Source organism: Eschrichtius robustus, chromosome 16 (genome assembly GCF_028021215.1).
Source record: "Eschrichtius robustus isolate mEscRob2 chromosome 16, mEscRob2.pri, whole genome shotgun sequence".
Classification (NCBI taxonomy): domain Eukaryota; kingdom Metazoa; phylum Chordata; class Mammalia; order Artiodactyla; family Eschrichtiidae; genus Eschrichtius; species Eschrichtius robustus.
The window spans coordinates 88,203,100-88,229,162 of NC_090839.1; the positions used below are offsets into that span (position 1 = coordinate 88,203,100).

The 26,063-nt window shown below is 43.5% G+C and overlaps 1 protein-coding gene and 1 long non-coding RNA gene across 3 annotated transcripts; one reads left to right on the plus strand and one right to left on the minus strand.

Annotated features, from left to right (window-relative positions):
• PMS2 (PMS1 homolog 2, mismatch repair system component) lies at positions 1 to 25,901 on the minus strand. 2 transcript variants are annotated; one of them, XM_068523979.1, is made up of 15 exons: positions 25,806 to 25,901; positions 23,602 to 23,741; positions 22,839 to 22,925; positions 22,553 to 22,655; positions 21,668 to 21,851; positions 18,916 to 19,083; positions 18,218 to 18,315; positions 16,952 to 17,051; positions 14,978 to 15,062; positions 13,430 to 13,585; positions 10,111 to 10,981; positions 6,513 to 6,680; positions 4,107 to 4,207; positions 3,391 to 3,560; positions 1 to 856 (listed from the first exon to the last, which is right to left on the minus strand). In XM_068523979.1, the coding sequence occupies exons 1-15, from the start codon at positions 25,826 to 25,828 to the stop codon at positions 713 to 715; spliced, it is 2,598 nt and encodes an 865-aa protein (XP_068380080.1). In that variant the 5' UTR covers positions 25,829 to 25,901; the 3' UTR covers positions 1 to 712. The 2 variants fall into 2 exon arrangements, with proteins under 2 accessions (XP_068380080.1, XP_068380081.1); XM_068523980.1 differs by lacking the exons at positions 22,839 to 22,925; positions 23,602 to 23,741; positions 25,806 to 25,901 and having other exon boundaries at positions 21,668 to 21,814; positions 22,553 to 22,570.
• Positions 9,836 to 15,803, plus strand: LOC137749767 (uncharacterized). Its single transcript, XR_011070277.1, has 4 exons — positions 9,836 to 10,090; positions 10,295 to 10,406; positions 11,057 to 11,178; positions 14,630 to 15,803. It is a non-coding gene; the product is annotated as an uncharacterized lncRNA (long non-coding RNA).
• Positions 25,902 to 26,063: the final 162 nt, after the last annotated feature.

Here is a 26,063-nt window from a genome sequence, read left to right on the forward strand (position 1 = left end):
TTTCCCCTTGCCTACAACGCTCTTTGCCACCCTGGCTGCAGCGGGGAACATTTAAAAATAGAGACCCCCAGGAGTGCCCTGGTGGCCTCCTGGTTAGGATTCCAGGCTTTTGCTGCCGTGGTCTGGGTTCAATTCCTGATCAGGGAACTGAGATCCCGCAAGCAGCGCAGTGCAACCAAAAACAAAAAAACAAAAACAAAAGAGACATCGCCCCACATGGTCGATTTCTTCCAGCTGGATAGAGTATATCCCTCGAGTTTTTTTGGACTGTCTTCTAAATTTAATATGCATCAGGGTTGAGAATGACTAACTCAAAAGGATCATAATTTTCAATTTATGAAGTTAAACCATTACAGATTTAATCATCATTAAGAGCTGAAAGTGGCAGGCTAAAATACGTCGGGCCAGAGCAGAGGTCTAGGTGACTTCCAAAGTGCTCTCTTTTTGTAAAACATGCTCTTGCGGCTACACACCACACACACACACACACATACACACACACGTATGTTCAAATGTGCAACAAAAAAATGTTGCAAGCAACGCTGCATATGGAATGAAAAAGTTCTCAAGATCATTTCTAAACGGATCTGATGCATTTTTAAGTAGCAGGTTCATTTAGAAACAAACCCCCAAAATGGTTACTTAAAACCCTGCCTTGCAAAACAGAAAAATCTGCAATAAGATCAATAGCTCTTTAAAATGAGAAATGTTGTCAGTTTTGAGAAATGATGTCCAGATTGGCAATGTGTCTCATGGTGGGCCTTCCGTGGGGACAGTTCCAGGGATGGTCCATCTCCCCCATGTGAGTGATGAGTTTCTTCATCTCACTTGTGTTAAGAGCAGTTCCAATCATCACCTGCATGTGAGACATGATGGCTTAAATTAAAGTTTTACTGGTTTTTGGTTAGAAAAGCAACTCTTCAGAAGCCCTGTTCTCTACAAAGAGGCTGGACAAGATTACAACAGAAGCAACAATTCTCTGAAAAGTCCTCCCCCGAAGAACCCTACCTTCTAGTATCTCAGCCCTCGGCCTCTTTGTGAAATCCAGCCCCTCCGTGGCTCTGTCGTGGCAGCACATCCTCAGGAGAGACGCCGACCACTCCCGTCCAGGGCCAACCAGTCTCGCCAGCTCCACCAGCATCCACATCCCAGCCGCCCCGACCTCCCACCATGGTGACTGCAGCGGCCCCCTGACGGGCCTCCTCACTTTCCTCTTTCTCCCTTCAACTCGTCCTCCACTCAGTGGCCAGTGATTCCTTTTAAAGGCGCGTCAGATCACGTGGCTCCTCTTCGAAGCCCCGCCTCCCACCTGGATAAAAGCCCAAGTGCATCACCTGACTTGGCCCTCACTGGCCTTAGTGCCCACACCTGCGAGCAAGCAGCCCTTCCGCCCCCACTGCAGCCACACTGGCACCCCCTTGCCTCTAGTACAAGCCCATCAAGCGAGTACCTGCCTCAGGACCTTGTCACTGGCTGTCCCCTCTACCCAGGATACGCTTCCCTCAGATATCTGCATCTCTCATGTTCCCTCTCCCGCAGGCTGCTGCTCAAATGTCACTGCCTCCGCGCAATGAAACAGCTCGCCTTGTCTGTCCTCTGTAGCCCTCGGGCTGTGCCTAAGCACCCGGGAGAGGCTATGTCAGTTGGGTGCTCAGGGAGGCCCGAGGATGGGAGGGGACCAGGTGGGCGAAGAAGGCGTGCGGAGCGGGGCATCCAGGCAGAGGGACAGCGGGCGAGGACTTGAGGCGGGAAGGAGATGGTGTGGCCGGCATGGGTAGAGCCAAGCGTAGGACACGGGGCCCACGGGTGCAGCAAAGGACAGCCCGCCCCTGTCAGCCCGTGTGCTGCGCAGAGACAGCGCTGCAGCGCCAGGGACCCGCCAGCGTGGGGACTGAGGAGCGCCCCGTGGCCCCAAAGATCTTTGCGTCACACGAGGACACGGCATTGTGAACGCCTGGCCATCAGCACAGGCCAGGCCCAGCTCTGACTCTTAGCCCCGACTCCAGGATGGGAAGATCAAGGTTAGGCCTTTATCAAAGAACCATCTGTGGCTGAAGTCAGGTCCTGGGCCCTATTCTCTCCTCAAACTCTTGCCTGGAGGAATTTCATCCAATGCCATGGGCGTAACTTAGAAAATCTAAACCTTTCTCTCCAGCACTGACACTTCCCCTGGCTCTGGATTCACTGACTTGACTGTTCTCAGACACCTCCTCTCACGTCTAATAGGATCTCAAATACAACGTGTCTAACAGAGAAGGCTGAACCCCACCGCCCCCAAAGGTGAAAATGCCGCAGCCCTTGCCCCACCTCCCTCATTTCCATTATGACACCCTCTCTGTGGTCTCTTCCCCATGGTCACCCTCCAGCACCTCCTGACACGTGCAGCGCAGACGCCCAGGTTCGGACCAGGATCCCAAGGACGCTAAGTGGGTCCCCGGACGGGGCCCCGCTCCCATCCTGGTCCCCCGCCCCAGTCACACGGGGTCAGCCTCTGGCTTCGCCAAACACGCCAAACCTTTGCACTTGCTGTTTCTTCTATCTGGAAAGTTCTTCCCCAAGGGGCTCCAGCTCACCTTCCAAGCGTTGGCTGGGAGGTCACCTCCTCAGACAGCCTCACCCCGACCACCCACCTCGCTTCCCGGTGCTCACTCCCCACCCCCATACTGTTTTCTGTACCGAACTTGTACCTGAGGCTGCCGTTCTTAACGTTATGTCCATTTCCCCCACTAAACTGTAAGCTCCACGAGGGCAAGGACCTCATCTGCCGGGTCACCTGTGCCCCCAGCGCCCGGACCAGGGCCGGCCACCCAGCGGGGGCTCAAGGGGTCTCTGCTGAGTGAGTGAGGGAAGGGGGGGGCCAGGTGACGCAAACACACGCGCTCCGCTCTGACGTCAGGCTCATCACCAACCGCTGCTATCGTTTTCTAGAACCAGTCTGAGCAGCGGCAGCCAGACAACACGCAGTGCCCGCCCCTGGGGCTCCTGTGAAGAGCGAGCTGACCGCAGGGTTCTGGATAATCTCGTGCAGGGCCCCTGAGGGCTGGCAGCACCTAATCTTTACCCACCAGTGTCATTAATACCCATAAGGTCCACAGACGAACCACGTGGATACCCAGCTAACTGTGTGGGAGTGACGAAAGCTCTGAGGACACTGCTTCAGGGACGCCAAGAAAGAGCAGTAATTATGGGTCGGAGGTCTGACCTCGGGCAGACGTGCAGGGCTTATGTGTTACAATGGCTGAGGACAATGGGACTCTACGTACACAGCCCAGAGCGACCATCACCCACATTTAATAAGGCTGACAAGTCAGGGGCTGAACTGAGAACTTCCAAGGCCCACGAGCTGGAGCAGACCCGCCAGGCTCCTGCAGATAAGCTTTCTTTACTTACAGACTTCCGACAGGCCCTGGAGGCAAACATCTGCCTGACCCGGGAAGGCCGGCACATGACACCGGGGCTGTCGCTCAGCATGAAGATCAGTTCATCTATGTCCTGGGGTCCAAAGGTCCAGCTCTTACTAGTTGGCAAGGAAATCAATTTAGCTCTTTCAGTGACCGGCGCTAAAAGAAGAAAATTTGGAGAAAAAGCCGTCATTTGAAAAATCCGTTTCATTTGGGTGCTATTTGTAAGGAACATCTGAAAGAGAGGGCAGAAGCAAAACGCTTTTGCGGGGAAGCATGTTCATCTCTTATAAAATACGCTGAAGTGTATGACCTCAAAGATCGTTCTCGGGCTTCCCTGGTGGCGCAGTGGTTAAGAATCCGCCTGCCAATTCAGGGGACACGGGTTCGAGTCCTGGTCCGGGAAGATCCCACATGCCGTGGAGCAGCTAAGCCCGTGTGCCACAACTACTGAAGCCTGCGCGCCACAACTACTGAAGCCCACACACCTGGAGCCCATGCTCCGCAACAAGAGAAGCCACCGCAATGAGAAGCCAGCGCACCACAACGAAGAGTAGCCCCCGCTCGCCGCAACTAGAGAAGGCCCGCGCACAGCAATGAAGACCCAACACAGCCAAAAATAAATAAATAAAATAAATTTATCAAAAAACAGATCGTTCTCAGCTCTAAAAGGACACAGTTCTACGGTCCTAAGTAATAACTTACCATCTTCATCGATAACAAAGTCAAAGCCATTCTTTCTGAATATTTCCAGATTTTCTATTAGAACTGCTTCATTGACAGCTGTTAAGTTGAGAGTCTGAGGTCTGAAAAAGAGAGACCCAAACTAGACCTTGAAGTCAAACATTTGGCTCTAAAGCAGAAATGAAACTAAAACAACAATTCTGTGATTCTTTGAATTCATTTCAAAAAGCAACACGAATAACATGCTTTCAGCTATGAGCCTCTCCTGTCACAAAACTCTGAGCATTTCCTTTTAATTTCTTTTTTTTTAAGTTCTTTTTAGAAGTTAGAGTAACTCCAAAAGTAGTCTGCCTTTCCTCAATCTGCCGTACCACCCCAATGACTGTCTTTTTTAAAATTCTCTTCTCCAAGATAACAATATGACCTAAAAATGCTATTTTTCCTCCTCACAATAAAGACGATTTGAAAAGTTGGGTTCGGTCACTACAGACATTTGAAAACAGAAGAAACAGCATCTGTTTTGCTATCCTGCTCCTTCTGCTTGCATATTTTTTTTTCTTTTTTTTAAAAGATTTTATTTTTTGATGTAGACCATTTTTAAAGTCTTTATTGAATTTGTTACAATATTGCTTTTGTTTTATGTTTTGGTTTTTTGGCCCCAAGGCATGTGGGATCTCAGCTCCAGGGATCGAACCCGTACCCCCTGCACTGGAGGCGAAGTCTTGACCACTAGACTGCCAGGGAAGTCCCCCCTGCCTGCATTCTTCATCCATCCATCTCTCCTCTTGGATTTACTGAGTGCTTAGTAAGACAGACACCGCTAAAGGCAGGAGATATAAAGGTGAGCAAACACAGACCCGTTCTCTGCTCTCATGAAACAAACAGTCTAGTGGGGAAAAAAAGACACTGATCAAACAGTCAAACAAACAAATTGTAATTACAAACTACATTGAGAATCAGGAAGAAGAGACACCCAGGGCCATAGGAGCACAGAGCATGTGAGACTTGGCCTGGAGATAGAGGGTGTCAGGGAAGGCTTCTCTGAGGAAGTGACCTTTGAGCTGAGATCTGGGGCTGAGTGGCAGTTAGCAGGTGATGGGGGTGAGGGGTGGGCGCAAGGGCAAGTATTCTAGGCAGAGACAACAGTCTGTAAAAAGGCCCTAGGATGGACCACGGATGTTCCCAGAGCCACACACAAAGATCTGCTTCATTCTGCTTAATGGCTCTGTAGGAATTCATCAGGCCTGTCAAGGGAAAAGGAAGGATGGCCAGAGTATAGAGAACAGGAGAAGAGGGCTTAGGAACAGCTGAAGAGGTCATCAGGGCCAAATTATGCAGGGCAGGTAGGAAAGGATGCAGTTGTGGTCTTTATCCTTTCATCCTGAAGTGTGATCCATGTGGGACCCACAGTGGCCTGTGATTATCCAGGTCAACTTGAAATGCCACAAACGAGACCATACTTACACCAAATGGCTAAAAAATAAACGACCTCTGTAACAGGGGCAGGAATAGCTCAGTATTATAAAGTGGCTCATTCAATGTCTTTACTATTACTACTTACTCCTACTGAAAATAAATATAATTAAGCCATTCTGTAGGATACAGAGTACTCAGCAAATAAACTAGGTATGTTTTCCAGCTGAGTGGCTGTTTTAGTGGTAACTTCTTCATGCTGGGATCTGCTGCTGTTGGGATCTGAGTTAATTATGTAGTTTAATTTCCCAAATGAAAATCCAAGACCTCTCCTTACGACTTCGCTTCAGAAAAGACTTCTGGTTTATATGCTACACCATCACACCGCCTTGTAAAATGGTCAGTGTAAAACATTCAATTTGGCAAAAGAGAGATAAATACCAAATTCTGCAGTGACTAATCACTGGAATTGCTCTACCATAGCTGAGGACAGACACACAGGCACTGCTGACCTTCTGAACGCGTGAATTCCATGTACTCTAAGTAGATATACTCTGTACTATAAATTGCTCTTCATCAGAAGGGTTTTCTGGCCAACCAGTGATCAGCATTTTTGAACAGCTTAAAAGAACTTTAAGTATCTTTTGATACTTAAAGAATCCATTAGCTGTGTGACCTTGGGCAAGTTATTAAACGTCTCTCAGTTTTATCACCTGTGAGATGTTGGTGGTAATACATAGTAACTACTTCAAACTTTGTGAGGATTAAGTATAAATTGCTTCAACAGTGCCTGGCACCAAATAAGCACTCCATAAATGGCAGGTATGACTATTATTACGCAAAAAGTATAAAAATCTGCTGTAAGGATACGTACAGCCAAAAAATATAGATAGATAGATAGATAGGTGTAGATAGGTTTAGATAGAGATAAAGATAGACACACCTATAGCTAAGAGATCTTAAATTTGGGGGATGAAACAACACTGAAAATTCTGAACACTGAAATGAACTTACGCTATAAGCCTTTGACCCTGGAGAACAGTGTGCTGTTGAAGCATCTCGAAGTTGTATTTCTCATCCGTGGCATGCTGGTCCACTATGAAGATATCCGCATTCAGTTTGGTGATGATAAATCCCAAGTTAAACTGACCAATGATTTCCATTTCTGCAAACATCGTTTTGCTGCATGTAGAAAATGTTAATTAGAAGACATTTTAATTTCTTTTTTTGTCTGCGCTGCACGGCTTGTGGGGTCTTAGTTCCCCAACCAGGGATTGAACCCGCACCCTTAGCAATGAAAGCACGGAGTCCTAACCACTGGACTGCCAGGGAATTCCCATTTTAGAAGACATTTTAAAAGATTCCTTCTCTGCTTATAAAACACTAATAAAAAAGTACAAAAACAGGGCTTCCCTGGTGGCACAGTGGTTGAGAATCTGCCTGCCAATGCAGGGCACACGGGTTCGAGCCCTGGTCTGGGAAGATCCCACATGCCGCGGAGCAACTAGGCCCGTGAGCCACAACTACTGAGCCTGCGCGTCTGGAGCCTGTGCTCCGCAACAAGAGAGGCCGCGACAGTGAGAGGCCCGCGCACCGTGATGAAGAGTGGCCCCCGCTCGCCGCAACTAGAGAAAGCCCTCGCACAGAAACGAAGACCCAACACACCCAAAAATAAATAAATAAATAAATTTATTTTTTTAAAAAAAAGTACAAAAACATAAAATAGACAAAGTCCCTAAAAATCCCACTTTCTAAGGATAACATTAGTTATTCATTCCTCCAACTCTCCAGGTGACATTAGTTACTACTATTAATGATTTGGTCCATATCCTTCCAGACCTTTGACTATACACTGTTTAAAAAAAAACAACAAAAATGGAATCAATTCTTCGTACCATTTCACTCTCATCACTTAACAATGAATCTCAGATATTTTTTCAGACCCATATATAGACACCTACTTCATTCTTTTTAATGTCCATGTAGGAATTCATTATGTGGATGTACCAATTTGTCTGACAAACTCTCTACTAAAGGACACTTCAGTTGTATCCATTTTAAGAAACACAAACAAAGGTGCAACATCCCTGTACACAGATCTTCTCTACTGTGGATGTATCTGTATGATAAATCCCTAGATGTGTTATTATATATGTACACTTTACTTTGATAGGCGATCTATAAAAGTTTACACTCCCACCAATATGTACAGTTGTCCCTGGGTATATGCAGGTGATTGGTTCCAGGACCCCCAGGATACAAAAATGCACAGATGCTCACGTCCCTTACATAAAATGGCACAGTACTTGCATATAACCTACACACATCCTTCCCATATACTTTAAATCATCTCTAGATTACTCATAATACCTACTACAATGTCAATGCTATGTAAAATAGTTGCCAGCACGCAGCAAATTCAAGTTTTGCTTTTTGGAACTTTCTGGAATTTTTTAAAATTTTCGATCTGCAGTTGCAGAACCGGCAGATATGGAGGGCTACCTGTATATGAGTACCTTTTTGTCAATAGTGGATATCAATCCTTCTAATGGGGGCACCCGCCCCCCCACCCCAGGCTGAGCTTCAGACTTTGTTGGAACAGGCGTGGCTGCATTTCATTCATTTATGAATGAAAATAAGTTGGTTGGAGAAGCAGAGTGAGCAATGCTGGGCCTCCTGCCTGCTGCCAGTGGCTGCCTTGTAGGAGGAAAAGACAAGGGCATCACAGCGCCCCCTGCTGATCAAGTCTAACAGTGCACCAGGAGAAATGCTTACATGGTTCAGCTTCCAGGACTGCAAAGCAGGGCAAAGAGTGGATTTGGAACTGAGAGGCAATAAACTGGTAATTGGCACAAATACCAGCTCCCTGGCTCTGATTGCTCTTCCAGGAACCGTCTGAGTCTGCTCCGGTTGCCCAGGTAGATTGCCCATGGGAAGAACCTGTGCCGGCCTGAAGACCCGGGTCTTCTGTGTCTTTGGCAGGTGTATCTCCCACCATAAACTAGGACCTAGCATCTGGCTTAAAGAAACAAAGTTTTACAGCTTGGTATATTTAGTTATAATTCAAAATGCAGAAACAGGAGCTGGTAAACACAACCTCAATATCTTCACTGCTGCCTAATCTTTAGCTCAGTACTTTTTCCTGTGCTTCTCAGGAAAAAGTAAACCTCATCAGACCAATAGCTCAGAAGTACAGCCAATCCAACAGCCGTGCCCTGAAAGCCAGAAGCCAATGCCAGGCCCTTGTGGATCAGCTTCTCAATGTGACCTTCTGGGGTACCTGTCAAAAATGCTGATTCCTGGGCTCCACACCCAAGATCCACCAGATCTACTATAGCAGAAACACTGGAATCTGGCCATACATAGGTCCTGCTTGTTTAACAAGCTCTCCAAGTGATTCTTAGGCATACCAACATTCAAAAACCACAGTAACAGGTGATCAATACATGTTCGCAAACTTAATTAAAATCTCTATTTAAAAATATTTAAGGGGCTTCCCTGGTGGTGCAGTGGTTGAGAATCCACCTGCCAATGCAGGGGACACGGGTTCGAGCCCTGGTCTGGGAGGATCCCACATGCCGCAGAGCAACTGGGCCCGTGAGCCACAACTGCTGAGCCTGCGCGTCTGGAGCCTATGCTCCGCAACAAGAGAGGCCGCGATAGTGAGAGGCCCGCGCACCGCGATGAAGAGTGGCCCCCGCTCGCTGCAACTGGAGAAAGCCCTCGCACAGAAACAAAGACCCAACACAGCCATAAATAAATAAATAAATAAATAAAAATAAAATAAAATAAATTTAAAAATATTTAAGTAACCTGGCTCTCTTCACTGGCTCCCTCTGAGTTCACAACCAGAGAGGTTCATTTCCATTAATTACACACTTTTTAAAAGGAAGAAAGGTTCCTGAAAACCCTTCTCCATGTAAGCTAGGCACTATGAATAACAAAGAAATTATATAACACTCGGTGAAGAATTTATAACTGAAATTAGGCAAAGCCTGTGTGCTCCAGGCTAAAAGTGCTATAAAAATGCAATGTACTTGCTGAGTTGCACTGTGCACAGGACACAGCACATTTCAGTAACCGGTGACACAAAACAAAGACAAAATTTTAAAAATAAAAACTATTTCAAAAGAATTCATCATTTTTAAGAGTCACAAGGTTGGACATGACCACTGTCAAGAAAGTGCTGGTGACCAGTGTTTTCTATTATCTGTATTGTGAAGGTTTTTCTTTAAACTGACTTTTTTACTTATCTGATGCCTTATCTGATGCAATCTTCTTGAAATCATAGCTTTGATAATGCGATAATTTTTCCTCATACATGTTAAAATGGAAAGATGGGAAATAGCAATGTTCCCCAAAGCTGCCCTGAATTCAATGCAGGGAGAAGTCACCATGGGCTGAAAACCTCCAGGAAAAGGAATAAAATTGGGGTCAAGAAGGCCTTGATTGATTTGGACCGATGGAAAAGATATGCAGAGAAAATCTAAGGAAAAAATTCTTGCAAGATTTCAGGCTGCAGAACTGCCTGGTGAAAGAGTTCTTTAAAGAAAATTAATGTGATGGATGTGAGAGGCAAGTAAAAGAAGTTGGTGAGTGGAAAAAGTGTTACCTTATCTCTTTTCTTAGTTCATCTTCTGCTGCTTGATTTTCTCCAGGGCAAATCTTTGCCCGAAACTTCCTATAATTATGTCCACCTTCTCGTTGCTGTTCTTGCTGACATAACTGCTTTATTCGTTTGGCTAAAGAACTCATAGAAAAGTCAAGGGGCACTATTTTCTTGTTAATTTCAACAGCTACATCCACCTCACACGTTGAAGCGTTCTGAGTTTTCACGGACTCTGGAGGGACATCGGGATTTAAAGGAACCCCTTCTTTTTTAAAACGTTTTGCATTTGGGGATGAGAGGTGAGTAGGCTGCAGCAAAACTCTAGGTCGGGAGCCGCTTTCCTCGTGGTCTAAGTGGCAATCCGTGCCCGAAAGACGATGGTCAGTTTCAGGTAACTTCTCCAAAGACTCCACATTTTCTTGCGAAAACCCATCTTTGGGGGAGCTTGCCACATGGTCACTGCTGGGGTGGCTGCCCGTTTTTGGGGTGCTGGACCCCTCCTCAGAGCTGGCAGATGCGCTGCTGTGCCCCCAGCCCTCCTCCATGTCCACTCTGCCCATCGGGTCACAGGGCCCCTGAGTGGAAGTCATCCCTTCCTCCCGAGGTTCAGAGATGTGCTTCCGGGAGCAGAGGGGCCCTGAAGCGCTAGGAAATGGGGTGCTGCTTTTCTGTCGTGGAGAAATCCGTCTTGGGTCGGTGGCCTTCGGGCCCCGAGACTTGTTCTCCACTGTGTGACGAAGGGAAAAGGCCTCTCTCAGTCTGGAAATGGTCACTGCCCTTTTCTCTTCCCCACGAGTCCTTAACAGGGCGGGATCATCCTGCTTTTCTGGCACGGGCTTCTCCACCTCTGCCGAATGCCTTTTTATTAAGTGACCTAAGCAGATGTGAACAGAGAAGGGCATCAGGGGCTGCGCAGAAATAGAATAAGTGGATACTTTTACGTGAACAGGCACTTCACAAAAGAGGAGCTCCGAATGGCTGATCCAATGTGTGAACACAGTTCTACATGAACCATAAAGGAGACACGAATTAAAACCACAATGCGATGCCACTATATACTCAACAGAACAGGTAAAATTTAAAGAAAAAATGTTTACAAGGCTGAGGATCAAATGGGATGCTTAAATACTGCTGGTGGTGTTGAAATTGGTATAACTGCTTTGTAAAACTCTCTGGGAACATCTAATCTGAACATGCACACCTGTGACCCCGCACTGCTATCCTACCAAAAATGTCTACCTGTGCTGGCCTAAACCATGGATGGGGATATTTGTGACAGCTATATTCATGGCAGCCCAATCCTGGAAACAACCCACTTGTCCACAAATAAGTTGTGGTATTTAAATACAACAGAACACTGTACAGCAACGAGAATGAATAAATGAATTGTCACACAGGACTTGGATGAATCTCACATACAAAATATTGAGAGAGAAACCAACGATGGAAAAATGTAAATACTGGATGCCTTCAAATTAAAAACAGATAAAACAAATCCATGGTGTTAGAAGTCAGGAAAACAGTTCCCACTGGGGGTTAGTGTCTGAAAAGGGGTACAAGGGTGGTTCTGTGGGTGCTATTTCCTGATCTCAGGGCGGATGCACTCACGACACATTTGCTTCTGTGTGGATGCTGTCCTTCGATGAAAGGGCTAAGAAGAGGGCGTTGATTTGACTGTGCCTCAAGATGCAGAGATAAGTTGAGCAGTTTCTCTCTGTATGGGGTGGCCTCTCTGAAAACGTGTGCGCGCGTGTGTGTGTGCATGCGCGTGCGCTCAGAGCTGCCACCACCGGCCCGTTCCACAAAGATGTGACGCTCCCTACCATCCTCCGCCCCATCCCCCGCCCGTGCGTGCACACGCGCACACACGCACGCACGCACGCAGCCATACTATCCCATGCAGAGAGTGGGCGGCAGAGATGTGAGGTCAGTAGCTCCGCCGCACTCATGGCAGGGCTCCTGTGCGCCTCTCCCACCACCCAGCAGCCCCTCCCCACCCTTAGGAGCTTGTGTCCCCACCATACTCTCCGACTGTCACAACTGCCGACCGTGGCACTTGATGAGAGCGCACCTCACTGTCTTCCAAGTCAGCCTCTCCGCCCCCCAACCCCCCGGTGTTAGGAAATGCGAGGACAGAGCCACTCTGGGTCCCGCCCCTCCTCTTAACCCCTGGCTTATGGCTCCTGGTACCCTGGGGTTACAAAGCCTCATCCCAGAACTACTTCCTCCCACTGTCACCTGAGCTTTCCACCAAACATAATTTCAGCTTCCTGAGCTGCTCTGGTCTTCCCCCCCGCCCCATCCCCCGGAGGACACAGTGATGGGGACCCGCCACCTCCGTCTCTGCACAAACAGACGTGGAGGTCGGGGGCAGGTTGGCCTAGAGAAGGGTATCCACCCCAAGGAGTGGATCTGGCTGTCAAAAGGGGTAGCCGCCAGCTCCTGCCTCTGCTACGGAAGGCTGCTGGGGCTCAGCTGTGGACTCCTCCCAAGGTGCCCCGGATGCACTTGGTTTGGATGCAAAAGAATAAAACCAACTATTTAAACAAAAGGCTGCTCACTCAGGACCAGGAAGTAAAACAGTGATTGTGCATATTTTTACAGAGGTCAAACCAGCCTTGGGCCAAGTCTCATCTCAACATGCTACTCAGTGATGAATGCACAGGGGGGCCGTGAGGGAAAACGGCAGAGTAAGGGCCCCCCCAAATTCCCTACTCCACAAAAGATAGGAGAAAACGGGCAAAAATGGTCAGAATCAACTTTTTCAGAACTCTGGAAATTAACAAAAGGCTTGCCATGATTGGGGAGTGTTTGGTTTTTGGTTTTGGCCGCGCTGCTTGGCTTGCAGAATCTCAGTTCCCCAACCAGGGATTGAACCCAGGCCCCGGCAGTGAAAGTGCTGAGTCCTAACCAATGGACTGCCAGGGAATTCCAATGGGGGCGTGTTTACTGAAAGGAGAATGGGTGAGTCTTGGTAAGAATGTATCCCTGGGTGATAACGGAGGTGGCTTGCATCCGTTTTAATCCAGATTACCTTAAATCTGCAGCTACATACTTTCTAGGGTGACACGTCCTCTCTGAGCTGGCCATTACCCCCTCTGACAGCCAGATCCACTTCTTGGGGCAGATACTCCTCTAGGCCAGCCTGCCCCCCATCTCCATGTCTATTTGTGCATTGTACAGAGATGGAGGTGGTAGGTACCGATCAAAGTCTGATAGATTTTGTTTCATGCCAAAAAAAACTTTACCTCCGGAAAAATAAGGAAAGTATCACAACAGCTACAAGTTTTAGAAGCTGTTTATACACTTGTGTTTTTCTTACCTTCGACATCAAACAGCGGCTGCTGACTGACGTCGAGTTTGTTAACATCATTATCGAACATTCCTATCAAAGACGTCTTTAAAACTGCCAACAAAAGCTTCTCCTCCTGTAGTAAAATTTGCCTTTTATCTGGAGTAACGTTGATGTCGACACATTCTACAGCAAAATAGAAAAGATGCCAATTGTGTTTAAGTTCACGTTTAACAAGAGAGATTTCCCCATCGACTATTTTATTCACTTGCACTTGCCAAAAGCCGTGTCCAGATTCATATTCATACTATAAAACTAGCCCTTTCAAATAAACAAGGAAAAGATGAATAATTTTTTAAACACATGAAATATGCAAGCATTTGAGTAGGTAAATTGCAAAAGAAAAAAAGCAAATAAACCCATAAAAAGGTATGATAAAATTGCAAACTAAAATGTCATTTTTATCACCTATTGAATATGGTTAAAAATTATAATACCTAGTACATTGTTGGTAGGTGTGTAAATTGGTATAACAGGATCACAGTCACTGACCCAATGATTCTACTTCTAGAAATTTATCTTAAAGAAATAATCAAAAATATAGGTAATGACTTATCTATAAGAACATTATTTGAATTTCTAAAAACTGAAAACAACTAAAATAGGCACAAACATAAAAGTTTACAATCAAGATATAGCCACACCTTGAAATACAATACAGCTATTAAAATCATGTTTCTGAATAAACTTTAATGACATGGAAAAGAAAATGTTCACATCTAAGGATAAAGAGCACAAAATCACCCAAAATTATCTTCTCACTCCAAAAAATATGGATAGATATATATATCATTATATATATATTTCTTTAAGGTGTGCACATATATATTTCTAAGCACCTAAAAAAAATATTGGATAACAATAAACCATAATATTAGCAATCAGAAGAAAAATAACTACATGAAATGAATTATTTTCAAAATCAGGGAGAACATTTAGTCTACTTTCTCCCTCGGCTGACATGAAAAAGTCACATTTTCCGAATAATACAATTAACGTAGTTTCTAGTAGAAAGCAGGAAAATCTGTATAAAAAATAAGTCTAAAAAGATTTTTTTTTAATTAAAAAAATTTTTTAAAGTCTATAAAAATATATATCACCATTAATTGTTACTATAAAAGTCTCTTTCTGGTCATATCAGAGCTTTATAATCTCATTTTATTCTTTTAGGAGTAAGCCACCAGGGACTTCCCTGGTGGCACATGGGTTAAGAATCCACCTGCCAATGCAGGGGACACGGTTCGATCCCTGGTCCGGGAAGATCCCACATGCCATGGAGCAACTAAGCCCGTGCGCCACAACTACTGAGCCTGTGCTCTAGAGCCCACGTGCCACAACTACTGAAGCCCGCGCGCCTAGAGCCCGTGCTCTGCAACAAGAGAAGCCACCACAATGAGAAGCCCGTGCACCGCAACGAAGAGCAGCCCTTGCTCGCCGCAACGAGAGAAAGCCCATGTGCAGCCAGAAAAAAAAAAAAGAGTAAGTCACCAATTTTACTGAAATGTCAGTGGAACTTACCCATATCAACAGAAATGTTAAGAACAACAAATGGATACTGATGCCGGTTATACATGTGATAGACCTCATTCACAAGTCTGGAAACCTATACAAAAAACATAGAAAAGAATAAATGTTTCCTTCCCCCAGTTTCTAATAACATGCTACTCTAACCAACCATTAAAAGGATACATTTTGAACAGCTTTCTTGAGGTATAACTGGCCTAAAACCAACTGCACTTAAAGTATACAATTTGAGGGCTTCCCTGGTGGCGCAGTGGTTGAGAATCTGCCTGCCAATGCAGGGGACACGGGTTCGAGCCCTGGTCTGGGAGGATCCCACATGCCACGGAGCAACTAGGCCCGTGAGCCACAACTACTGAGCCTGCGCGTCTGGAGCCTGTGCTCCGCAACAAGAGAGGCCGCGATAGTGAGAAGCCCGCGCACCGCGATGAAGAGCGGCCCCCGCTTGCCGCAACTAGAGAAAGCCCTTGCACAGAAACGAAGACCCAACACAGTCAAAAATAAATAAATTAATTAATTTAAAAAAAAAAGTATACAATTTGATAAATTCTGATATATATATACACCCACGAACCCATCCCCATAATCAAGATAATGAAGATATCCATCACCCAAAAAGTCTCCTCTTTCCTCTCAAAGGGGTATCTTTAATCATAGATTCATAAAACTGAATCTTTTTCCATACTCAAGATGCTCTTGAAGAAATGTCAATAAAATGAGGTGCGGTTTAAATGCTCATAAAACACATTCAAATGTACACAGAAATGTATTTATATGACTTTATAATGAGATTATTAAATGGCATTAGGGATAAGCCATAAAATCACACCAATTACAATATAGGTTAAAAATTTAGAAGCTGAGGGACTTCCCTGGTGGTCCAGTGGTTAAGACTCTGTGCTCCCAATGCAGGGGGCACGGGTTGGATCCCTGGGTGGGGAACTAAGATCCCGCATGCTGCATGGCGCAGCCAAAAAAAGAAAAAAAAAAAAATAATAAAAACTTCTACCCTATATATGCTAAAAAATATTAAAAAAAAAAAAGAAAAGAAAAATAATAGAAGCTGAACCACATCTGGTTGATAGAAGTAATTTTGGGGAATCCCCTGGCAGTCCAGTGATTAAGACTCGGCGCTTTCACTGCTAGGTATAATGTTGCTGAAGATGCAAAGTCAAAACTGACCACTAAAAGTGCTATAATCATATCAAGATGATCAGTTTAAGTTTGAGGCAGAAGTAATCTGGGCCCTTATTTTCTTGGAAAATGGACAGAACAAAGAGAAAATACAAAAGCATATGCACGTGTGTCAGTCTATACCAAAAAGTCTAGATAATGGTGAATGTTTTAAAATGTTTACTTTCTTCTAATAGTGATAATTTTTACGATAATAAATATATTGGTTATTAATATGTGTCCATATGTATGCACGTGCACATATATATAATTGAAACCACTGTATGGTAGGCGTTTTTAAATGCCTAAAATAAGATAATTTATAGATAACCAACAAAGGATCTACTGTAGAGCACAGGGAACTGTAGTCAATATTCTGTAATAACCAAAATTGGAAAAGAATTTGAAAAAGAATAGACACATGTATATGTATAACTGAATCACTTTGCTATACACCTAAAATTAACACAACACTATAAATCAACTATAACCCAATATAATAAAAAAATTTTTTAAAAAGAAATTAACAGCGAGACATTTTAAAGATATTTTTAAAAATATTTTAAAATGACAATATAGCATTGTCTGTTAAAATAAATAATATCAATATATTTGCATAAAAACATGTTTTTAGAATAAAATTGATTAGAAGAATGAAAAAAAAGATAAAGTAATGTTTCTGAGTCAAAGTCCCAAGTTCCATGTAAATTGCCTGTGTCAGAAAATGTTATTTAATAAAAAATAAAATTAAAACTAAAAGCTAAAAGAAAAAACTAATCCCCCCATATTCTGAAATACCTTTGCTGGGTCACAAGGCCGCCGATTGATAAAGAAAAACTGTCTGTCCGTTGAACTTCTTCCCACGCCGTGAGCACAGTGAGAAATAAAACCTGAGATACTGTTCAATGTTAATGCCATTAGGGCGGGATTCCAGAGCAGAAAGGATCAGACACACATCAAACAGCACATTCTCAAAGTGAAAAATAAAAACATAACCCCTGGTGACGAGCTGACAAGTATTAACATTTCAGGTAACGTGTATCTGTGCTCCATTCTGGTGAATCATTAAGGAACACAGACCCTCTGGAATGTTCCAAAGCTCCTCGTTAACAAATCCTCCATGGGCAACCCAGCGGGTTCAAAACTGATTCGTTTCAGCTCTCACTTTCCCTATTAAATCCTTGGCCTCCACACAAGGAGTGAGTCTCACCCCACACTCACATTCTAGAACCTTCGTGCAGTCCCCACCAAGCTGTCCAGGGAGCCCAAGGACCTGTATCCAGGCTCTTTGCCCACATTCCCCGCCTTTTTAAAATCTGTTCTCTTGGGATTTCCCTGGAGGTCCAGTGGCTAAGACTCCGCACTTCCAGTGCAGGGGGTGCAGGTTCAATCCCTAGTCGGGAAACTAAGATCCGTACAGTGCGGCCAAAAAAATAAATATAAAACATAAAATCTGTTCTCAGTTAGCAAACTTCTATCACCTATGGCGTTGGTTAAGGGCTTCACCTGAGATTTACCCCAGGGATATTTGAGTTTCCATAAGAATGATACCTTAGCATAAAAAATGAATCCCCATCTTTAATTTCAGGGATAAGCCAAAGGCAAGTGGAGGGAGCGTAAGCAATATGGGCCCAATTCTGCTTATGGAAAAATGTCTATTTTTCTTATACTAAAACTAATGATGCTGGATTGGATTCTGGGTAAGGCACGAGTTAAAGGAAAAGCGCCTCTATCCCTCTATGCCAGGCCCTGACAAAGTGAAACATTATACATAATTGAAGAGTTATTCTAATTGTTCACTAAACAGAGCCTCTTACACAAACGCTAATTTAATAAGAAACCCCCTAAAATGCACCAGTTACCAAGGATATTGTTTACATTAAAAACCTGGCTCCTCCATATAAATCCTCTTTCTCAGCAACAATACTGCCTACAGTTTATAATGGACATAAGAAACTATAAGCTTTAAAATCACAATCTTTAAAAACAAAACCAAAGGGAAAAAAAAAAAAAAAACTCAAAAAAATTGTTTGATCGTAATTTTCCTGGCACCAATCAACTTACCAAAACAGGTTATGCAGAGCCTGGGAAGAGCTCAGCCCGTATTCTTCACACACAGCGTCACTAGGGGGCAGCTGCACGAAAGGGATGAGGCTTTGCAACTGAAAGAAATCAAGGTTTACAGTTATTTCCTAATAAAGCGAGAACCGGCCTGACTTCAGAAAGGAAGATATAACGAAGGTTTCGTGTGTTTTCCTTCCTAGCCAAGCTATCCACATTAAGAGGACAAAGAATCTCAATAGTTGCATTTTGCAGTTCTATAATAAATAATTTTGATTTATTAGCAAGATGAAACATTTGTGCTCCTACTTATCCATAAACAATACATTGCCCACAATATTTTTTTTTCAAGGAGAGAGTAAAAGGATGATTTTAAAACTTGCAGCTCCTAAGATTAATTTTTGTGATAGGGATGTAGTTTTAAAAAAAATCAATTCTTAGATTTTATTCTCTATGCTACTGGAAAGGACAGGAGAAACCTGCCATAATCACTAGAGCAATAAAATGTTTTTAAACAACTGGCCACCCAGTTTTTTGTTTTAGAATGATTATTTTCATTGCGTGGTGGTGGCTGGATAAGAGTGAGCTTCGGTCTAGAGGCTAGGCGATCAGTGAAAAGACTGCCGGAGAGCTCCAGGTGAGAGATTGGAGCACCTGAATCAAGAAAAGAAACAAAAAACGAAAAAACGGGCCACCACTACCTGCTTCTGCCCAAATACAGATCCGATATTTTCCTTCATGCTGGAGCCTCCACTGGTGCACACCACAGGCTGCCTCTTACCCTGTCCAATCTGATTGGTGCAACTTACACGGACGCCCGCTGAAATGATACAGTAGGCGTGTAAGACCTGGACCATTTTGGAGAACTCCTGTTTAAAAAACACAAACGCAAGGACTCAACGTTACTTCAATCTTACAAGAAGCGCATGATTCAAGTTATACAGTCAATTCAAGGTTCTCCTATCATCTCACAAATAAGGCAAATTATTCCTGACAGAATGAGCGATGAGTTGAATCTCCCTACGTGGTACCAAAGAGAAATCAGAGGATAAGGTTCTTCACCACACTTCCCTCATTTGCAGAATGTCCAGGCCTTCTGCTCTAAAAATCGAGAAGTATGTTCCCTTTGACCTTGAAATCCCTCCTCTGGAAATTTATCCTTGTAGAAAGACTGGCATAAACAATCAAAGATCTATTATGAAAGGGCTTCCCTGGTGGCACAGCCATTAAGAATCCGCCTGCCAATGCAGGGCACACGGGTTAGAGACGTGGTCCGGGAAGACCCCACATGCCACAGAGCAACTAACCCCGTGTGCCACAACTACTGAGCCTGCGCTCTAGAGCCCGTGAGCCACAACTACTGAACACGCGTGCCTAGAGCCCGTGTGCCTAGAGCTTGAGCTCTGCAACAAGAGAAGCCACCGCAGTAAGAAGCCCGCACACTGCAACGAAGAGTAGCCCCCGCTCACCACAACTAGAGAAAAGCCTGCATGCAGCAATGAAGACCCAACACAGCCAAACATAAAAATAATAAATAAATTTTTAAAATTTTTAAAAAAAGATATATTATGAAAATGTTCACTGAGACAATCTGTAATTGTGAAAAATTGTAAACAACCTAAGCAACTATCAACCAGGGGCTAATTAATTACAGTATATCCACATAATGGTGCCATGATAAAAAATAAGGTAGTTACCAATCGACCAAAAAAAGGTATCTACAATATACTATATTAAAAAATCAAGGTATAGAACAGTATATATAATATGATCCCAATTGTTTAAAGAAAAATAGAAACATATGTATAAAGATTGTATATACATGTACGCATTTAAAGTCTAAGGGATATAGGGACTTCCCTGGTGGTCCAGTGGTTAAGACTCCACACTCCCAATGCAGGGGGCCCGGGTTTGATCCCTGGTCACAGAACTAGATCCCACATGCATGCCGCAACTAAGAGTTTGCAAGCTGCAACTAAAGACCCTGCACACCGCAACTAAAGATCCCGCATGCTGCAACTAAGACCTAGAGCAGCCAAATAAATAAATAAATAATAAATATTAAAAATAAAAAGTAAAGTCTAAGGGATGTAAACCAAACTCTGGGAGGTAGGCAGAGACAATACCAACTTTCTACTGCACACAATTCCATGTGACTTAAATGTTTAATATTCTATGTCACTTGATTTCATTTTTTTAATATTTATCTTGAAAAATTTTCCAAGATTTATAAATACATGAAACTAAAAGGAGTCTGGAAAGACTCACCAAACTGTTAACAATGGTCATCTCTGGCAAGTACAAGTTCTTTATGCCTATATTTTCTGAGACACCAATTTTTTTTTACCTTAAGATACAAAATAATAATAAAAATTTTCTCTGTACAAGAAATTTTTAATATTTAAATTAAAAAACATTTTTAAAGTTTATATTTTTGCAAAATTAATAAAGTTATAACTCGCACAAATTGCTTTAGAGGTAAAGAAAGTTTTTAGCAGCATATGTTTAAGTTTTTTGATTACAAAGAATATAGGTACAAAACAGAAAAGTACAAGGAAGATGGCAAAAAGCACAAGTGATCACACATCCAAGAATAACCACTGGTAGCATTCATGCGTCTACTCTCCCAGGCTTTTTTCTATGCATATTTTGGCCAGTTGCTTTGTTTTTACAAAACTGTAATCATATACACACACACACACACACACACACACACACACACAAACACACACGTACTGAAGCCCTCGCACCTAGAGACCATGCTCCGCAACAAGAGAAGCTACCACAATGAGAAGTCCGCGCACTGCAATGAAGAGTAGCCCCCGCTCGCCGCAACTAGAGGAAGCCCATGTGCAGCAACAGAGACCCAACGCAGCCAAAAAAATAAATAAATAGATAAATAAAATAAATAGATATATTAAAAAAGAAAAGAAAAGGGTAAATCACCCAAAAGTTAGGTCTTTGAGGGGAAGAAGCAAGCTAAGCACTTCTCCAAAAATTAAGGGAAGAGAATGAACGGGAGTGCAAACCACCCTGACTGATCTTGTACTACATTTGGGCATCACACTCTCTAGGCTCTCGGATTCTGAATTTACCGTACCTTTCTTTTTTTAATTAATTAATTAATTTATTTATTTATTTATTTTTTGGCTGCACTGGGTCTTTGTTGCTGCGCGCAGGCTTTCTCTACTGCGGTGAGCAGGGGCTACTCTTTGTTGCGGTGTGCGGGCTTCTCATTGCAGTGACTTCTCTTGTTGCAGAGCATGGGCTCTAGGTGTGTGGGCTCAGTAGTTGTGGCTCGCGGGCTCTAGAGCACAGGCTCAGTAGTTGTAGCGCACGGGCTTAGTTGCTCCGCAGCATGTGGGATCTTCCCGGACCAGGGCTCGAACCCGTGTGCCCTGCATCGGCAGGTGTATTCTCAACCACTGCACCACCAGGGAAGCCCCACCGTACCTTTTTAATATTCCTTTGAAACTCCTTATGGCGCACAGGTAGCGTATAAAATAACTGCTGCACACTGACTGTCGTCCCTCTGGGTCGTGGGTAGGGGGTTTTCTGGAGGATTTTTCCATTGTGATCAAACACCAGTCGAGTCCCAACCTTCGCAGATGTGTGGCAGGTAGAAATAGTTACATCACTGTACGAAAAAGCCAGCAGAGCACAGTCAGCTAGAGACTCCCACGTGCTCGTCATCACGTGCTCATTTTCTCACTTCTGTTCTCTCTAAACTCCCCTAAAAAGATGATGATCCCTCCGAGATCATCAAGAGAGTTTAAATGGGTGAGGAGTCATCATAAAATCCAAGGTTTGGCCCCCAATAGATAGTGAGAGAGTTCTGTAAATGTTCTGTTTTGATAAAAGCTTTGATACTTATTTTGGTTAAACTGCAAAATAAAAGATCTCAAAACTTACATATTCACCAATAAAGATTTATTTCTCAGTTTGGCTACTACTGTTCTAACAAAATCTTAGAAGCTGTTGTGTAATTAAATAAGTGCTTCAGCTAAATTTTTTCCTCAACATCAAAATAAATTAAAACCAATAGCATATGGCATCTATAACGTATTGTCTATATGTCACTTTTAAATTGAGAAGTTACTGCTTTAGTAAGGGTAACAATTTTTTTTACAATACTATTTGCTTCATTTTGTTCATTCATTGCTTACATTTCAGAAGTATTACCACTTAGGTTGGTAGTAAGATAAAACAGAATGCAGAAGTTAGCAGTTGAGACATTCAGATGGAAAAGTGTAAACAATAATGATTCTAATCATACTTTTTAATTTTCAGAGAGATTTTTATAAGGGGTCAAGTTAGTGGACAAAATTATTGCATCACCTCAGTGCACAGAGTGAGCTCAGAGCTTCCCCCCGAAAGCCAAAAGTTTCAACCTGAGTGAGGTCAGCAAACTCCTGAATCTTAGAAGTGTGATGCTTCAGAGCTGAAAGAGAGGTGGAGAGTAAGGCCGAAGAGATCGCAAGTGACACAGCAATGAACACACACCATACCCACCCAAGTGACTGGTTTTAAAAAGCTGTTTTGTGTTTCCTAAGACAGTGTTAACCCAAATTCTCAGACATTTGGCCCAAATATTTTAAAATAGGATTAGCAAAATTCAACTTACTTAAGCCTTCAAAGTTTTCCTCTTCTACCCCGCATCCATTGTCTGAAACTTCAATGAGCTCCACGCCATAGTCTTTAAGCCTGAGCTCTAGAAAGTTTAAAATATTGATTTCTCAAATTGATCCATGCGAAAAGCCTTTAGAGTGACAGTATTTATAACTTACAAAATGCAACTTTGAGTCCTAACTATATTTATTTAAATGTACTGCTGTCATTTTGTATATTTTATTTTTTAAAGTCCTTCTTGGCTATTTACTAGCCCAGATAAAATAGTTTTGTTTTTTATTTTCTTTCTTTTTTCTTTCCTTCAAGAGGATAATTTTAACACAGTCATTAAAGAGAACAAGTTCTGGAATCAGACTCCCTGGGATCATATTTTACTAGCTTTATAACCTCAAAAAAAAAAAGTAAATTCCTTGTGCCTTAATTTCCTCATTTGTAAAACGGAGATAATAATTATAACAATAATAATAATTCCAATCTCATAAAGTCATTCTACAGATTAAATGAGGTATCCCATCTGTATAGTTCTTAGCACAATGCCTGCCTGGCACATAGTAAGAACACAATAAAAGTTAACCGCTATTATTATTATTACTACCTAGCTAAATACTAGGCACATAATAAGCGCTAAATTTATGTTTAAAAAATAATAATTTCTCTGTATATCAATACCTGATTGTCTTATTACAGTAACAAACATTTCTTGAATAAAACAGCATAAACTGATTATTTCTTGTGGTTTAAAACTCTCCCAAACTTACCAATGTTAGTGGCACTGGCATCCACACTATTTTCTACCAACTCCTTCACAGCAGTGCTTAGACTAAGAACCACTTGCCCAGAACAAATCTGATGGACTGACTTCCGATCGATAGGTTTGATGGCCTTAGCAAGTTCTGAACTAAAGAAACGGGTTACAAGAAACAGCAAGGAGGCAATTATGCATTTTCATCCTGGTTTTAACTGTGGGAAATGATTCATCTCTGTTAATAGCTAATGGGTCTAATCCATTCATTATATTAACATATCCATTTATTATATTAACATATCCATTCATTATATTAACATATCCATTTATTATATTCACAAATATAAATGTTGGCCTACAATCCTTAAACATCTGTCAAAAAGTCTTCTGAACAGATACTTCAAATGAAACAGACATTTAAAATCTAATTAAACTGGGATCTACATGGAGGAGACACATCCCCCTCAAGCTATGGGTGAATAATCTTTTGCAACAATAGAATCTTCTTTCTTGAAAATTGAAAGCAATGTTTCCCACACAATTTGAAAAGCCAAAATTTTGCTGGGAAATCCAGTGTTCATGTCAAAATCAAAACCATCTCAGAAATCGGGTACCAGTTGGGTAACTATTCCTATGGTTGCCTACAAATCCCCACTCCAAATCCAGGCTGCCAGCTCCTGCCTTAGCAAAGGCCCTCACAGTTCTGGCTGTACCTACCTTCAGAATTTTCCAACTGGTTTGTCTCCATTTTCTCTCTACTTCAATCAATCCTCCATGCTACCACCAGAGTTACTTTAGAAATCACAAATCTGGTCAAATAATTTTTCTGCTTTAAGAACTTACTAGCAGACTTCCCTTGTCGCGTGGTGGTTAAGAATTCGCCTGCCAATGCAGAAGACATGGGTTCGAGCCCTGGTCCGGGAAGATCCCACATGCTGCGGAGCAACTAAGCCCGTGCGCCACAACTACTGAGCCTGCGCTCTACAGCCCACGAGCCACAACTACTGAGCCCACGTGCTGCAACTACTGAAGCCGCCACGCCTAGAGCCCCTGCTCCGCAACAAGAAAAGCCACAGCAATGAGAAGCCTGCACACAGCAATGAAGACTCAACGCAGCCAAAAAATATTTAAAAAAGAAAAAAACTTACTAGCATCCCACTGTCTGCTATATGAAGTTTCAAATCTAGTCACAATTGGACCCCAATCTACCTTATTTTCTCTCTCTCTCCAATCCTCCCATTGCCAATTCCCCTGCATTCTGGTCACAGCAAACAACTGTTTCCTGAATATCACAAGCTCTTTTAGACACTGCATCTTGCCCATACAGGTGTGTAGCCTCCTCCTCCTCTGCCTGGCAAACTACCTCTCGTCTACATGTTCACTAATTTAGCAATTTCTAGTAAACGGTTTTACTGATAACTTGGGTGTAACTGAACACAGGAGCAACCTTGGGAGGGAAATCTTTGGGTATTTCCCACAACATATAACACATAATAGACCCTCGGTAAACCCTTGTTAAAAAAAAAAAAAAAAGAACGAACATCTTTACTCTTATTCGACCTTGCACAGAATTCCACTCAAATTTGTCTTAAATGGAAAAACTGCAGATGACACCACTTAAAATGGAATAAAGTATCTCTAAAAAATTTGTTGATTTGGCAAGACACCATAGGCTACAGGTCCATTCCTGATATTTATTTGGAGGGGTGGAGATAAAACATTTAAACACAGACAGCGAATCTGGATTCAGGAATCTGACACAGTGCAACAGGGCTACCCGAAGATTCGCTACCCCTAATTCGGTGTAGCTGCCGGTAATCGCATACTCAAGGAGATACAGAAGCAATGCGTTTTTTAAAACTGTCCGCCGCAAATTAGCATGTGCCTTAAAGCCTCCCCGAAAGTAACCCTCAATTTTAAAAAAGAAGAGAGAGCAACCAGGTAAAAAGGAAATTAATTCCGTCTACTGGGATTTCAAGCTCCGGCTTCAGGTCCACAGATGCATGGCGGCGTCCGGGCAGCGGGCCGAACCCCCCGCGGACCCCGACCTCAAAGTACACCCACAGGGCAGCGGGTTGGGGGAGCGCCGAGGAGCCTGGCCTGGGGCCTCCGTGCCGCCGGCTCGCCCAGCGCCGCGGTCACTTTCCCCTCAGGGGTCTGGAACGCTGTGGGCCTTAGACAGGGAGACCGCGAGGGGAGGCTGCAAGCTCGGCTCACCTCGGCCCTTCGGCTCGCTCCATGGATGCAGAGCCTAACTCGGGAATCGGAACAGTTTGCGCCGCCGCTCCCACGGTTTGGGGGGTGGAGGGAATCCCCCCCCCCACCCTGCCGCCCATTGGCTGCTTCCGACACTGTGTCCCGCCACTTCCGGATAAGGCTACGAACGCTTCCCACCTCTCCTTCTCGCTGATTGGTTGTGTCAAAGGTCGAGTCCATGACGTCGAATGAGCAGGGGCCAATTAGAGCACAGGAATT

Bases quoted from the DNA above. Each gene is read 5' to 3' on its own strand.
- PMS2 (XM_068523979.1), bottom strand. From the start codon at position 25,828: ATGGAGCGAGCCGAAGGGCCGAG. The intron at 10,982-13,429 runs GTAAGAAAAACA...ACATCTGCTTAG, and splicing joins GCCGCTGTTTGATGTCGAAG to GTCACTTAATAAAAAGGCAT. The intron at 857-3,390 runs GTAAGTAAAGAA...TCTCACATGCAG, and splicing joins CCAGGGCCTGTCGGAAGTCT to GTGATGATTGGAACTGCTCT.